This window comes from Gopherus flavomarginatus, chromosome 21, assembly GCF_025201925.1.
Source record: "Gopherus flavomarginatus isolate rGopFla2 chromosome 21, rGopFla2.mat.asm, whole genome shotgun sequence".
NCBI lineage: Eukaryota > Metazoa > Chordata > Testudines > Testudinidae > Gopherus > Gopherus flavomarginatus.
Genome location: NC_066637.1, coordinates 13142610 through 13159794, shown reverse-complemented (window position 1 = coordinate 13159794; position 17185 = coordinate 13142610). Strand labels below are relative to the sequence as shown.

Sequence of the window (17185 nt, the reverse complement as noted above, 5' to 3'; positions counted from 1 at the left end):
TGGTATCATTTTTCTATGTAGGTTATCACCTTGTGATGGGGTATGCTCCCCATACTCACCCTGATGGGGTAAACGTAGGCCAGATGGGCCAAGTAACCCATTAGTCTGCAAACAGGGCCAGTGGGGATTTAGTCTGAGAGGAGACCCCTAATTAAGGGAAGCGTACCTTGCAAGAACAGGGAGGAAGGCGGCGATTTTTCTCCCTGAGATAAGGGCGAGAAAGGAGTGGGGATTACTAAGGAAGAGTTTGTGTAGCAGATCCAGGAGATAGGGGGTTAGCTAGAAGGGTGGAGAATGCAAGCCTAGGACAGGCCAGGCAGGAAGCATTCCAGGGGAGTGGCAGGAAGGTTCATGGTAGTACAGACCTTAGCTGCTGGTGCCCCTGGGCTGGAACCCAGTGTAGGGATGGATCTGGGTTCCCCAACCAGCCACTGAATGGGTGACACAATCTGGGCAGTGAACTTGGGATCGTTCCTTCTAGTCATTGCAGGAGTGGCACAGACAGCGCAGTGGACTTAAGGACTGCCTGGGCTGGTGTGGAGGACTTTGAGAGTATCTCTGAAAGGGGAGGACTATTGTGACTTGGCTTTCCCCCCATCCCTCAAATCACCAGTCTTTTAAAATCAGTGTATCTTGGGGTGTTCTGGATTTTCCAAGAGCTCAGACCAAATTTGCTCCATCCACCTAGTCATCGTCTTTCTTATGGCTTGGGGAGGTAGTAATGACTGCAGATTTGTATCTAAGTTTGATAGCCAGCACATTGCCACAGCAGTGAGCTGGTAATGTCCTTCAGGCCCCCGACGAAAGAACAAAGGGGACACTCAGATATGATGTGCTCCATTGTTTGTGCCTGTCCACCTAGTTAAAAATCATAAGGCATTTTTGCTTATCCGTCATTCGCTCCTGGATACGGACCATTTGAATGTTGGCAGTTCCTTTATCCCAGCTCTTTCTCTGCCATGGCATGGTAGAGTGATCACGGGTCCATTCTTTTTATCAGAAATTGTTTTCAGCTTTGGATAATACAGGCCTAGGATCCATAGTGACATGTCCTCTTTACAGTGGCTGATCAAAAAGTACATTCATGGGAAGTCAACATTTATTTATTTTTAAAATGCTGCTTTTGAAACCAAGGTAAAAGCCTCTTCCTTATGGGTGGCTCTTTAATACAGAAGTTCGAGTCTAAACAACTTTACTTTATGCAGCATCTCTGTGGTGCATACCATTTGATTACTACTCTGGTTAAACACACTAACCCTGCCTATCTCCTACCTCCAGGCACAAGGTTGTTTCATTTACCTTTGAAACTCATAACAGCATGTAGCTCCTGATTAAATATTGTTCATATTTTATGGCTTTATAACTTGCACTGCTCTGCTCTCCACAAGCTGATTCCTCTACTTTCCTCCTTTTTCCTTCCACCATTTTTTCTTTGCCTGCATCCCCAGATCCAACCCCTCTATTCAGTTCTCTATGCCCTACAGCATTTGCTCTGGATTCAGCCTCCATCAGATTTAGGTTCCTCTGCAGCCAGCTCCAGATTCAACACCCCAGGAGTCACCATTTCACTTATCCCTCCCGCTCCCCCATTCACCCCCCTCACCATTACCTCCAGATTCAGCCCCAAATCCCTTTTGTCTGTTCAATTTCCCAGCCCTAGAGTTTTCTCCCATCCCCTGGGCAGCACTGCACAAATCTCTCCCTGGAAGACCAGCTGAGTAGCAGAAGGAAGAGAAACAGAGATTCTTAAGCTCCTCTAGCTGCACTTCTCACAAGCAGCCATAAACAGCAGCCACAGGTGGGTAAAGAGGGGGCAGCCCCATAGCCGGTATTTCAGAGCTGAACAAAGATCATTGAAATCTGAGAGTTTCCTGTAATTTCTGTGTTCACTCAGAGGTATTGCTTTGGGAATGGAAAGCAAGACTCCCAGCTCTGAAGAGGGGGAGGTTATTTTTGTTTTTTGAGGGGCGGTGGTTACAAGCCTTTTATAAAGTTTACTACATTGAGCATTGCTCTCTTTCCACATGGAAATGAAATATACCCACAGTCAATTAGGAATAATACTCCATGGAATCCATCCTCTATGTGATACCAAGTCACTGGAATGCCATTGTCCTCCAGTCTTTTCTTGTACAACAGTCCATCATCCCTGACCACATCATATTCACAGGTCAAGATGAAAGTCTCTGGGAGCTGGCGAACAATGGCATCTTCAGCTAAGAGTGGGGAAAAGGTTGTCTCAAAAACTGGTTTGGCCAAAGTGTGAAGTTCTTTTGAATATGTAGCAGATGCAGGTGGTTTGTAGCCTCTGATCTTAAATTCCATGGGGATATTGTCTGGACTCAGCCATTTGCTAAACTTCAGTTTCAAATCCTCAGGCACATGGGAACCTTCTAGGATACCTTTCATCAGTGACACATCCTTATTGAGATACTGCATTCCAAGTGTGAGGGTCCGTTTCTTTAACAAGAGGGGAACTGAACCGTTTTGCTGATATGAAGGCAAATTAAAGTCCACAGCTTGGAGAAATGGATAGAGTATGATCTGGGCTCGTGCCTTTGGGAGGTCTGTTCTACCCACCAGGGTTTGGCAAACAGCAGCAGCGAGTGTGCCTCCACTGCTGTCTCCACAGATGATGATACGAGTGGGATCCACCCCATAGTCTTCTGCTGTTGTCATAAAGTGTACCGTGGCAGTGAGACAGTCCCAGAACTGGGTTGGATATGGGTGCTCAGGAGCCAAACGATACCTAAAATATCAATGACAGTGTTTTAATGTCATCATATCTATGGGTAGAGTCATCTTCTCTTTCAAGTACCTTTTAAAGTTAGAAAAATATGTGTTTATTATTACTTATGTATGTGTTTAAAATTCTGCTTTGTAGAATAGCTTCAGGAATCACCCAATCTTTTTAATTACTTTCTAGACAACTGTAGACACATCATCTGAATTTGTGTGATACTGAAGCATTCTGGAGTATGTACCAGTAATCGGCCTTTCTGCTTTTAGGTTTGCAGTGAAGTCTAATACCGCCCCGAGCACATATGTGAGAATAAACACTGAAAGTTATAAAGATTTACTATTTTTTGTGTCAGGAATTATTTATAGAGGCGCTAAGGATTCCGCATGGTTGTTCACTCAATTCCAGTAGCCCAGGGTTAAGGGAACAGGTAGTGCAATTTTTAATATAATTCGAGGGAAACAACTTTTTATCCTTTTTTAGGAGTAAAGAAATTGGGAAATAAAACTTCCCTTAAAGAAATGCACAATATCAAGAAACATAAAAACATTAACCCACGAACGCACCACACAGGGTAGTCAGCAACAATCGACATTCATTTTAACAGCTCCTCTTAGACACAGAAGGGTTGGAATATACAGATTAATATTCATTGTGGTTATGTCTTTTTGTTAGCAATTTATGATTCACTCCTGATTGGCCAAAGGTCTCAGGACACCGAAAACATTTGTTAATCAGGGAAGCTAGTCAGACAGTCAATTGAGTACAGACCGCAAAGGCTTTTGCTTGCTTTTTTCTCTGATTATCCTGCAGCAGCCATCTTCTATCAGGTTTGTCAGGTTATCAGTACTAAAGCAATTTAGCTAGAGCTCTTTAGTTAAAACATGATGAATGCTGAAGAATTGAAGCCTTTAGGGAAGCCACCTCCCTCATTCATTACACAGACATAGTTTCCCTGAAAATCCCAGTGATCCATAACAGGATCATGTGCTTTGACATTAGCATTTTGGGGATAACTAGCAGGGAGGTTTTTAAAAGTCTGTTCTATCTGTAAACAGTTTTTTAATAGGTAAGGGACAGCAGATGACTCTCCAGAGTATTTAGAATAATTCCTGCGGTTGGTAGGATCAATAACATTTCTTCCTGTGCTCTGCAAATGGCTTCCTCTTACAGCCCTTTGCATCAGCTCTCAGCAGAGGGCACCATGTTTTAAATAAAAGGGGGTTGGATAACTGCAACTCAAATCATTCAGACTGTTGCATTTTAAAATGGATTGGGTATGTTTTTTGAAAAAAGCCTCCAAGCTTGAACTTTTAATAGTGGATGCCCATATAGACAGATGTCATTTAGGTGCATACCGGGGCAGTGGCTGTTAGTTGATAACTAACACTGGAATGAAGTAAGCTGGCCGTCCACAAAAAACAATCAGTGCTGGGGGATGGGAGGAGAGGCACAACTTCCCTTCCTGTCCGCATGCACGACCCTTCTTATCAGTCCTACACAGAAGCATTCTATAGTGCTTTCAGTGAGCCCCCCAGTCAGCAGACCCTTGTATATCTTCCCCCTTGCTCCCAATTCTGTGGAGAGAGACAATGGCATGCTTTGCAGTGGGTTATAGGAGGGCCTTGAGGACTCATTTGCCAAAGCTGCTCCCCTTCTCCTAGGCCTCTGTGGTATACAGCTGTGAAGCTGCTGCCTAGAAGAATATTTCCATTAGCTGGATGAATCCAAGTTGGCAGGGCCTAATGAAATTCACCCGAGGGTACTTAAGGAACTAGCTGAAGCAATCTTGGAACCAACAGTAATTATCTTTGAGAACTCATGGGAGACAGGTGAGGTCCCAGAGGAATGGAGAAGGCAAACATAATACCTATCTTTTAAAAAGGGGAACAAGGGGGAATTATTGTTGCCAGTCAGCCTAACTTCAGTACCTGGAAAGACACTGGAACAAATTATGAAACAATCAGTTTGTAAGCACCTAGAGAAAATAGTTCTAAGGAATAGCCCGCATGGATTTGTCAAAGACGAATCACACCAAACCAACTTCATTTCCGTCTTTGACCAGGTTACAGGCCTGCTTGGTGGGGGAGCATGGGAAGCAGTAGACATGATATATGTTGATTTTAGTAAAGCTTTTAACACAGTCACACATTCTCATAAGCAAGCAGGGAAACGTGGTCTAGATTAAATTACTATAAGGTGAGTGCACAACTGATTGAAAGACTGTACTCAAAGAGTAGTTATCAAAGCTTCGCTGTCAAACTGGGAGGGCATATCTAGAGGGGTCCAGCAGGGGTCAATTGTGGGTCCAGTACTAGTCAATATTTTCATGAATGACTTAGGTAATGAAGTGGAGAGTAGGCTTATAAATTCAGTCAAGATATGTGCAGAGTGCCTCATTGAGAAAGGAAAAATCAAATGCACAACTATAAAATGGGGAATATCTGGCTAGGCGGTAGTAACACTGCAAAGGATCTAGGTGTTATAATGGATCACAAATTGAGTATGAGTCAACAATATAATGCAGTTGTGGAAAAGGCTAACATCATTCTGGGCTATATTAACAGCACCGTTGTATGTAAGACAAGGAAAGTAATTGTCTTTCTCTACACAGCACTGGAGAAGTCTCAGCTGGAGTACTGTGTCCAGTTCTGGGCACCACACTTTAGGAAAGATGTGGTGGACAAATTAGAGAGAATCCAGAGAGAGGCAACAAAAATGGTTTAGAAAACAGGAACCTATGAAAGCTTAAGAAAACTAATCAAGTTTAGACCTGAGAGAATAAGACTGAAGGGGGAACCTGATAAGTCTTCAAATATGTTAAGGGCTGCTATAAAGAGGATGGTGATCAATTGTTCTGTGTCCACTGAAGGCAGGACAAGACATAATGGGTGGAATCTGCCATAAGGGAGGTTGAGTTTAGATATTAGGAAAAACTTTCTAACTACAAGGATAGTTAAATACTGGAATAGCTTCCACAGGAGATTGTGGAATCCCCATCACTGGAGGTTTTTAAGAACAGACTGGGCAAACACTTGTCCAGTCTTTGTTAACTTGGTCCTGCCTCGGTGCAGCGGGCTACACTTGATGGGCTTCTCGAGGTCTTTTCTAGCCCTTCATTTCTATGCGTCTATCATTCTATAGCTAATGCACTGTCATAACAGCCATCCTAAGGATTGATCTGGCTGCATAAGGAAAGGTGAGAGTAAGGTATGTGCAGTCCCCTTCCTCCGACATTATAGGGGTCAGGACTTGACCCACTATCTATAAAAATGATGCTATATATTAAAATATTTAAAGGGTTTTTTCTTTGTTTGGTCTGCTCTTTCAGGCTCCATAATAGACATATTGCAAGTCTGCTCCAAAGAACTCAACAAGAGGGCGGAGCATAGAGTGCAAAATTATATCCATCAGTATGTTCCTTTTGTTGAATCACTTTCTGAAAGAGCAGACTGAGAGGGAGTGGCTCATGGACATATACACCTGGAAGCTGACACATTGTAAATGGTTCCCACATAATGCAACTGAAATAAAATCACTTACCCAACACACACAACCACTGAGTCACTTCTCCTGGCAATAAAACGGCATACTCTTTCATACATGCCTGCAACACAAACATTCTCAATGGAGTTGTATTAATGTCTTCAAGATATTCAATTCTATGTCCTTACAAAACGAGAAGAAAATTCAGATGGGTGTTCATTTTTGATGAGGGACTCATGATCTTACAGGAGGATTAAGGGGGTTTATGTGACTTGGAATTCCGCTCCTCCCAGGTTTACTAATCCAGAGAAAGTCTTAGGGTGGTCAATATGTGGCAAAAGGGCCTCTCGGATTTTTCACTGGGAGTTGTGTGCATTGGGGCAGAAGTATCCAAACACCATACTCAAAATACTCCTCAATGCCTCTCTGAGTGAGTCAAGGTGTGGAAGTAACGTCACTTAAAAGAAAGAGTCAGACTTTCTGGAATCTGTATCTTCTTCATACTAATGAGCCTGTATTGGATTTCTCCTGTCCTTGGCCTTGACAATACTAGATTTTGTGGGGAGTGGCACAGGAATGAACTCTCCCTCCATTTTGTTAACATCTGTGGAAGCCCTAGTGCAGACAGGACACCAATGTTGATTCACATTTCTACCTTCACGTTATGTAAACAGCCCTGTGGGAGGTTGAACAAAGACACCACTGGTACCACTAGCAGGGCCACATAAGGGGTAATGCAACGGAGGGATTTTCCTAAGGGGCAAGTGTGCTATTTTCTTTCACACGCAGAGAACTACCTCAGACCTCACCACTTTCCACTGCAAGGGCAAGAGACTTTTTTTTTCAAACCTTGTCTCTACCAGCATAAACACACAGCACGTGCATATACATGTATATATGAAATAAATATTATCTTAATGTTTTTATAATTGTTCATGCAGCTTTTTTCCTGTGTAAGGAAGAACAACACATGACAGATACCAGGAACATTGTATAATACACTTCTGGGAGGTCCTCACATGGCTGCAGCAGAGAGCAACAGATAAGAACCAGAACAGAATATTGTAAAAAAGAAGTGGTGTGTAGAACAAAGAAAGGGAAGGGAAGGGAAACTTGCACAGAAAAGAGAGTGAAAAGGAGTGCTGTAAAAGAGTCAATAATGAGTGTGGGATATAGAATGAATGATGAGGCAGGAAGGAAGGGATGAGTGAATGAAATGGTAGCTGGAATGGTAGGGTGGAGGTGTAGAAAGAGAGGGAGAGAAAGGGCGTGCAAGAAACTGCATCCACAGATTTTTAAATCTGAGTTAAGGCCGCCATTTGTTCCATGTATGGAAAACAAATGAGAAGGAACATTGTCTGGGGGCCAGTTTCATGGAAATGTAGTAATTGTCCCTTTCACAGGTGCTCGGAATAGACCAAGCCATTATTCCAAAAGCCACAACATTTTAACGCAGATCTTAGGAAATGTCTCAGCTGTCTATTTGTCCAAAACAAAAAAAAGAGATGATGGAATAGTGCAAATTGGATGTTGGAAGGGAAGATAGGTGCATCTCAATTGCACATTCAGGAATTGAGCAGCTTTGTTAGCCAAATCCTCTGAGGCATCCCCTGTCACAGGGCTTAAAACTTTCACCAAGGAAGCATATAATGACAAAATGAGCTACCCCTTCGAAAGGGATTATTATAGCTCACAAAAATAATAGATGTCTGATGAGGACATTTGTAAAGTTTTCTATCTGTTTTAATACCTCCTTTTGCAGACACTACTAGACCTGAGTAAATAATTGTTTGTTTGTTTTCAAGTCAGTGGCTGAACTGAAAAATCCAAATAATATTTTGTTTTGGTTCAACCCGAAACATAAATTTTTCATATTTTTTATGATTGGGAGTTTTCATTTAGTTTTTGGGTGCCTTTACCCTTTTTGCTTTATTTAAATCTTGCTACATTTCTAATCAAAACTTTGTTTCAAACCAAAAGGTCAAAACACTTCATTTAGAAACAGTTGAAACAAAACTTTGACTAAAAAGAAAAAATTCACAGAAACTATTCACTGAATTCACTCCTAATTCAAGAATAGTTTTGGTAAACCCCAAACTGCATTTTTCTTTGAATAAACTATGCTTCTGAAAAAATTCACCCCACTCTAATTACAGCATCCAACACTCAGCTTGCATAAAGGCCACAATTTCCCAAAGACAGCAGTGATCTTGGATGCCTCAATTTTTTCCCAATGTGAAATGCCTTTAAAGGGCCCTCATTTTTTCAAAGGGTGGATACTCAGCCCCTACTGAAATCCAGGTACCTTGTGATGTCTCAGATTGGGCAACCAAAAATATGTCTAGGGGATTATTGTTATCATGGGTAGATTTTTCAAAGGTACAAAGGACATTTCAGTGCTATAATTATTAACAAAGTTCAGAATGTTACTGATCTCGAAGACTTCCAGCTTGGGAGCAGTTTGCCTAGCTATGGCCAAAGGTCCAATTTTTCTGTCTCCAATAGCGACAATGAAAGGGAAAAGTAAAGTAATTCTCATGAATGGTCAGAGAACAGAAATCCAAGGATAAGTACACATTTTCATAGAAGGGAATGCTTAGCAGCATAATACCAGCCAGTCTGACTAAAAATATGTAACTTTTAAGTTTGGTTATCATTCTTGATTTATTTTTTAAATTCTTAATTGCAGTCGTTCTTAATTATCATGTAGGAACTATCATAATTGAAGGAACTAGATAATACTTTATATTTATCATAGTTCTTAATTTCTTTAAACTTCTTACCTATGCTTCCAATCTGGCCAATTCCTCCGTGAAGGTAAAGGACTCCTCTCCTTTGGCCAGCAGATGGCACTTTCGGATGGTAAACCCTCACTGACACCTTTGCAAACTTCAAGTCCTTGATGAAGAGATTAGCATCATTCCATGGTGGTATTCCATGCAAGAGGGTCCTGATAAAGTAAACCTCCTTACAGATGCCCAGTTTCTCAAAAATTCTTCCCTGTTTATAGGGAGAAAGAGACCAAAAATTAGTTCCCTGTCAATGTGCTTCAGCTATACCCTGGAGGATGAACAGGAAATTGTCTCCATAACCAATTCATACTTTGGGGTCTGAGCTGGAGCTGCCATCAAAGGGTCCTGTTGTGATGGTCACACTCTGAAGTAGATTCAGACAACCAACTTGTTTCACATGTGCTACCGATTATCCTTCATATTAGTAATCAAAAAGTTGTAATGATAACTGTTGGCTTTGAATTGGTAACCTACAGCAAAGTTGAAATGCTTCTTCTCCCACTTCCAGTGCCCTGAGTCATGCCGTCCTTACCATCACAGAATTTTACTATAAGCCTAGTGTAGTTGACACATTTGGCAGCTGGATAATCCAGACCTTCCTCAAATAAAAAGTATTATTTTCAGACTCTGTTACCAGGGTAGGAAATCAATGTTTCCCTCCCACTTGTAATAATCTTCATCACACAAGCTAACACTTTGTTAAAGTGGCAAAATCAGTTCTCTGCTGCCTCTCCAAATTCACAGCAATTCTGAAATTGCTTTAGAAATTTGAACACTAACAGACCTTCCTGGTTGATTGGCAATGATCCCATGCTTGTGATGTCAATGCTACCCAATGCAATATGGAGTGAGGTTTTCCTTTTTATTTGGTAGAAATTTCCAGTTTACAACAGGAAACTTAAAAAGCCCAGACAAAAACCTTCTAATCTAGGGTATCCTTGCCATGTCTCAAATGGGTTCATTTTTAGGATTCATAAAAAATCTGGGATGAAAACCTATCTCCATTGAAGTCAATGGCAAAACTCTTGTTGACTTCACTGGAGCCAGGATTACCCTCCTAAAATATATTGGGGTATGTACGGGGCTCAGATGAGCAACTTTATAGGAGGCACTAATTTTTTTTATTATACATTAACATACAATAGCATGTGGCTGAATTTAACCCATAGTGTGGGGTTTGTGGAGCTGTTGGTGCACTCCGCTAATAGCGGCAAATATAGAATTATTGTTTGTTTTTAAATGGTTCTGTTACAAAGTGGAGACGTGGTTTCTGCCCTGACCAGCATACAACTGAAATGTATCATGAGCCAAAGGAAGGGACAGCAGGGACAACAATAGCAATAATTTTGTAACTCACATTAACAAAACAACAACAGCAAGGAAGTAAAAAAAAGCTACCTTCCCATTTGTGCCATCTACTTCTCCATTTGCTGATATACAATTCGGCACGACCACAATTACCATGATCAGCTGTAATCCATAAGGATGCCAGCCTCCAACTCTGAAATGTTGCAATATGTGTAACACAGAGAGTTTCCAGAGAAGAGTATAAGTTGTCATCAAGTCTTAGCATGCTAAAACCATGAGCTAGTCTCTTGATATCTGCATATAAATGGCCTATCTTCATGCATTTTAATTCCTAAATTAGTAACTCGTGAGTTGGCATGGTTTTGAATGTGTCACCTGTTGCAACACCTAATCAAAAAACACATGCAATTTTCTGGTGGAGCTGATTGCAGCAATCTGTTTCTTGCCAATAGGTGTGGCAGTGGGAGGTGTATTCTCAATTGTTGTAAGAATTGCAAGCTAACATAAAATAAGCTGAATGACAAGTCAATTGTGACCTCATTTCACAAGTTTGTCCTGCTCAAAGATTCCTCCCACGATCAACACAAATGGTGTAGCATGCGATCCACAGTAGACACTCAAGCTGAAACAGTGAAAAACAGCCCATTGGCAACAATAGGCAGTGGTGGAGGTTTGCATCCCTAGGGAGGAAGGGTTATGGTTGTGCTTTGTAGTCTGTGGTATACAGCAGCTCTAGTGGTAAGATGTGCAGCTGTGGTTGGAAGGATAGGGAATATGTACTCTTAATTCATTTAACTTTTCATATCCTTGCTTTTGTGGTTTTGGTCTTAGTTATGGCATGTGTGGTGGCAACCGTAGCTCACTCGCTCTCTCTCTCTCTCTCACACACACACACACACACACAGATTTTGTGTATGAATTTCCTAGGTTTTTGAAATGTGGAGCAGTTGGTGTCACACTTACATATTGGGGCAAGTGGGTAGGATTCAGAGTTTTGGAGGTAGTGGTGATTATGGGAATAGAACTTGGATAATGCTGAGGGTAGGGTATAGAAAAGGATTAAGCAAAGGAGGCGGGTGTGTGCGTGTGGACTGTCTAGTTGTGCTGGGGGAAGGGGGCAGAGCTGTCCTGGCATGGCTCAGGGGTCCTTCCACACTCCCTTCCACTGATCTGCATCCCTCTTCTCACCAGCCCCCGTCCCAAATCTCTCTCTGTGGAACACTGAGCAGAGACCGCTTGTAACGTTTTAAACACTGTGAATATTATTGTATCAACAGACAGTTCCCCAATTTCCATAACCCTGCTCCCTAGCCAGCTTCACTCCTGTGACCATCAGCCAATCCCCATCTTCTGTTTTAAGATATAGACTGCCAATCCACCACTGTCCAGCTGTTTTTTTCTTATCAGTTGAACCTTAGCTAATAAGAAAAAGCTAAAGCACAGACCCGTTTTCCTATTTATTCATGTATTTTTATTCACACTTAGTCATAACTCTTTCCATGTATGTCCCAATGAATGCTGAATATTTTCCTGGTCGGCTGTTTGAATTATTCACTGTATTTGTATTGCTGTCCAAACCGATGCTTCAGCGTCTGAGCTGTCATGTTAAAAGATATGTTTCTAAACCTCAGGGTTGCTAAAACAACTCAAAAATTGCGGCCCAAGAGTAGCTGAACGGCTTGAATCTGTGCACAGTCTGAAACAATAGCACCAAGAGGTGCCTGCTGCCTGCCATCTTAACAGAGGGATCCAGTTATTGTGTGGGCAGCACATGGCTGTAGAGGTAGCATGGTGGGAGTCATACAGCTGTAGGGAGAACTGGAAGAGGGGTCGTTGGTGGCAGGGCAGGAGAGAGGGCTGAGCTCATGGAGAGGGAAGCCCATACAAACTCATAGCCCTGCTCAGCTCAAGTTCTCTCTCCAGACAAATCATTCCCCAAACATTAATCTGATGTTCCTGTACATCCCTGGACCCACAACACCCTTCCCTGAGCTTCCCATCCCACGTGGCCCTGCTACCCCATTTCCACCCCCAGGCAGGGGGGACAATACGGGACAAGTTGTTTTTAAGTGTATATTTCAAAATTTGGAGAGGCGCTTGTCTGAGAGATGGGCGTGGGTGAAGCTTGGTGCTTGTAAGGGCTGTATTTTTAGCTTGGAAAGGTTCCAAAAAAGAAAAAGGCCACATTTCTTAAAGGGACCATTCTAAATTAATTTTAAGGCAAGTCTACACTGCAAGATGGAGGGCCTGGTTCCCAGCACCAGGAGACATTCTGGGATTATTTAGTCTTCAGAAGAGAAGAATGAGGGGGGATTTGATAACTGCTTTCAACTACCTGAAAGGGGGTTCCAAAGGGAATAGATCTAGACTATTCTCAGTGGTAGCATATGACAGAACAAGGAGTAATGGTCTCAAGTTGCAGTGGGGGAGGTTTAGGTTGGATATTAGAAAAAAAATTCACCTGGAGGGTGGTGAAGCACTGGAATGGGTTACCTAGGGAGGTGGTGGAATCTCCTTCCTTAGAGATTTTTAAGGTCAGGCTTGACAAAGCCCTGGCTGGGATGATTTAGTTGGGGATAGGTCCTGCTTTGAGCAGGGGTTTGGACTAGATGACCTCCTGAGGTCCCTTCCAACCCTGAGATTCTATGATTCTTTTGTTAGCTCTCCTTGAGCCAGTGTGCCAGAACTAGAGAGGTTGGGCTAGTCACCCCAAGTATGGGCCAAGAGGTGCGTCCTCAGGGCTGCCAGCCATCTTGTAGTTTGCCTCACTGTGGCTCCGTTCTGTCTGTAGTGTGCTATCTTGAGAGCTAGCGCATGTGTGTCTCCTTTCCTTTCAATCACACACACACAGAGAGAGAGCTTGAAGTGTAGACTTACCCTTGGTTATAAACTAATAAGGATATCCTTGAAAATCCTCAGTAAAGTCAATGCTGAATCAGATGATGTGCTGTGAATTTGGCAAAGATACATTGTATTCATCACACACACAAAAAGAGGTGGTTGAATCCCCGCTTTGAAAACACAACCTAAGCCTCACAGCTAGCGGCTCCTTACTACTGCTTTTAAGTAGAAGTCTCTTAATAGCAGGAGTCAGACCGTGCCTAGCTCCTGAGCTGATGTAAATTCCTGCAACTCCATTGACGTCAATCCTATCTCTTGCCTCGTTTTAACACTTCATATATATATATATGTAGACACTATAGTCTTCCTTACACCTTGGACTGAAGACTGCAGGCTATGCTACCCCCTGCTTGAAGTCTTTCTACTGCATTTGCATAAGCAACAGGTTTCACAGCCCTGCCCGGAGCTCCTACCTAGCACAGATTTTATCACTCTTTATACTTTTTCTAGAAAGGCTTTTGCCTAAACACTAAGAAATAATTCTCCCTTGCAACTACCTGTGAGTGATGTTGCCTGGTGCTTTCTTCTCTTTACCTCCGAGAGCTAACCCATTTGACAGGGACCTCATGCCAGCTCTTTACAATATATTTAAACGCTGACTCTTACAAAAATCCACCTCTGTATTTGGAAACAACAGTCAAACCTGAGTTTCAAACAAGGTACACTCACCAGACCAAATATAAAGTTCACGATGTAATGAAGTATGTAAAGCTTTCTGTGCTGATCCACTTCCCGAGGGATTTCAGCCTTTGGATGTTCATAGTAAAATGCCAATGCCACCAACAAGATAAAAGCAACAAGAAAAATTTCTAATGTGAATTCCATTTCACGGTGCTGAGAAGCTAGGGACTGACTGCTCTCCTGCAGTTGTCTCCACAGTTAAAATCTCCAGTTGCAGGATCAAAAAATCCCTCCACATCCCATCCTCCTACTCCTGGAAGTACTCATAGATAGGTGAAGATCTCACCACACAGGAAGTATTCATTAGGAAAGGAGAAGGCTTGCATAAATGATTGTTTCATAATAGCATATATAATGGCAACACACACTCTAGATGTGTTTTCCTATTGTGCCTATCATTATGGAATTAGTGCTTCTCTTGGCAAAGATATATTAGCTCTAATGAGAGACCTGAGATGTCTCTTCTCTTTCATATTGCAGTAGCAGGAGGATTTTTCAGAAATTCATTTCAGTGATCTTGCATTTCTGTTCTTCTCTTCTCCCTTCGAGTCCTGGGAGCTGGCAGTCTGATTTCTTATACATTTTGCAACAATTTTATGGGAAGGCCAAGATGTGTTACATTTTCCTCAGATACAATCAGGCTTCTGTCATTCTTCAACTCTTGTGGGAAGTTGTTTTACAACCACCTGCAAGAGCACTCACAATTAGGTACTTTCTTACCTGTTTTCTCTTGTTGCTGTGCAACCACACCCTTCTCTACCAATGATGCCAATCTCAATGGCCCATTTGTCAGCTTTGCCCACAAATTTCTCTGCCCTATCTTCCATGCTGCCCAATTCACATGAAACACTGATTTTTAAGGCCAATTCCTTCTCCTGCAAATCTCTCCTCAAGACCCACCTCTGCCATGGCACCTATAAGAAATCATCAAGCTACTTATGGCTAGATCTAGTGAAAGTTCAGTCATCTGTTTATACTAACTCACCAAAAGGCAAATATACATACAGCTATTGAAAACTGTAATTGCTTTCCCTCTCCCAGAATCCTGTGTATGCCTCTTGTGTGCTGAGAATGTAATCTCTTCCAGGCAGCGACAACATTGTCAAAGGTGTTTGTACAACAGGGCAAAAGGCATATAACAATCCCGAGTTTCAATAGTCCTCCATCCCCCCTTCCCACAATGCAGTGAAACTTTCCTGCCTGACCCTTACCCAGTCTGTAAAGGGCTCTGTCCCCCCGTTGTCACCAGTAGTAGTGAGCTGCAGTCACCACTTCAGAATAGTTTTTTCTCCTGCACTTTTTTTATTAGGACAGGTGAACGTGAATCATGTTCCAAGAGCAGCAATCTGTTCCACCACTCACACCTGCCTGCTGATCAGCGTGTGGTTGGAACACACCATCTTACACAATTTTGCTCAGGACAGCAAGAATCTACACCTGAACCAGGAAACTTCATGCAGGCTGGAGGAGGTCAGCGTTTCCCAGACTCTGTCCCAGTGCCAGGAATTCATGAAGCATCTGAGGCTCCTGTATCAGAAGACAACAGACTTGAACAGTCACTCTAGGGAGGGACCCTAATACCTGCCCATTCTAGGTAGATGCCAGGACTGGGTGCTGTCCAGGTACATGCCAGGACATGCTTCGTACATGCCAGGACTGGGTGCTGTCAAGGGCTCCCACTACTCAGCTCATAATCCTCTCCTCAACCCCACTGGCCTCTTCATGCAATGGGATGCTGACGAGGGCCAGAGGCACCATGGGCCTCAGAGGAAACCACAGAAGACTCAGAGTAAAAGGAGCATGTCATGTTGTACCTCCACCTGGAGGGACCCAGTTGAGCAAGCCCCACAAGGAGGACCCCAAGCTGCAGCAGGAATCAGAATCCCAGGCTGATAAATTACAATGGCCCCCCACTATCCCCACCAAGATCCCCTCTTGCTCCAGCACTACATCCCTGATTTAAAGACCAGCCCTGCTCTGCTCATTTCCAGAATGGTTCCTGAGCAAGGCACAGCTATAAATCAATGATTTTATTGTTTGTTTTTTTTCCAATGAACTGCTATTACACATGTGGCAGAAGCTATAAACCAGATTAATGAAGCAACAATCATGGCACTCCTGAGACTGTGCATTTCTCGGCCAGTGTGCAGGCAGTGAAGGTTCGAGGGCCATGTGGACTGGGAAGAGGATGAGGGTGGCTTTAGAAAGGTCCTGGCTGGGCACAGTAAATGTACAATTGGTTGTAACTATTAACTTTATCTTCTTCCTTGAAAGACTATCGATGGTTCCTAGAACAGGAAAGGTTGTCTGAGGAATGTCTGAGGAAGTCCTTTCTCCCTTGGAAGATGTTACTGCCCGGCGTTTGCTGTGGAGGGGCAAGCAGCTTGTGGCATTGATATGAAACTTCCCGGAACACCATACCTGTAGTGTATCTGTCTTTCCCTGTCCCTTTCACCGCTGTCAGCTGGACAGGGGCTGGATGTTCTGGAACTGAGGGTGAGAGGGTGTTTTCAGTGGTTCGCTTCTCCCCTTCCCTGCAAACTCTCCCCTTCCCTGCATAAAGTTGGTAGAACTTTTTATATGATGAACAAGATTTTCAGTAATCATCATATTTGACTTGGTTGTCTGGGTGGGAGCCCAAGGTTGGATTGCTTTAAGAGAACTGTGTTTTGGGCTTCTGGGTAGCCATTATGGTATTGTAGAAGCTGTTTTGTTGCTACCTTGATGAACCTAAGTATTAGTGTAATAACCAGTTTACAAAGAATATGGCAGGCAATTCCCCAGTTTTGCCTGGTTAAGCATTCTCAGCGTGGCCCCCCTGGGATTCCAGTCACATAGTTCTTTCTTAATTGTCACTTTCAAGTCAAGGAAGCAATAACATTTACTCGGTGTGGAGCCTCCTTCCTGCATGTGATGATGAACATCATGTTTTCAGGCTTGGGATTGGTCCCCATGATTCAGAACGCATGAATTTGAATAGTGTAAAACTCTGGGGCATCGCACTGCAAACACATTTCTGCCCCTTCCACACCTACTTCCACCCCACCCGCAGATCCGTTAACTCTCTGGGAGGGATGAAGAAAATGTATTTTGGTTTGCTTAAAATGCAGGAGTAGTTTCAAAAGCAGCAGAAGTCATAACACAGAAAATGGGTAGATAACCCTCTTTTATGACTGCTTCACATACAGAACAGGAAAACACGATTAAAGTAACAAAGTCGTCTGCCACTGAACAGTGATTTAAATGGCCCCTTCTCCTGCAGCCCCTCAAAACCTTT

The 17185-nt window shown here is 42.9% G+C and overlaps 1 protein-coding gene across 1 annotated transcript; it reads right to left on the bottom strand.

Annotated features, from left to right (window-relative positions):
* Nucleotides 1–1642: 1642 nt before the first annotated feature.
* LOC127038721 (arylacetamide deacetylase-like 4) lies at nt 1643–14052 on the bottom strand. Its single transcript, XM_050931562.1, has 4 exons — nt 13897–14052; nt 9010–9226; nt 6284–6347; nt 1643–2749 (listed from the first exon to the last, which is right to left on the bottom strand). The coding sequence occupies exons 1-4, from the start codon at nt 14050–14052 to the stop codon at nt 1975–1977; spliced, it is 1212 nt and encodes a 403-aa protein (XP_050787519.1). The 3' UTR covers nt 1643–1974.
* Nucleotides 14053–17185: the final 3133 nt, after the last annotated feature.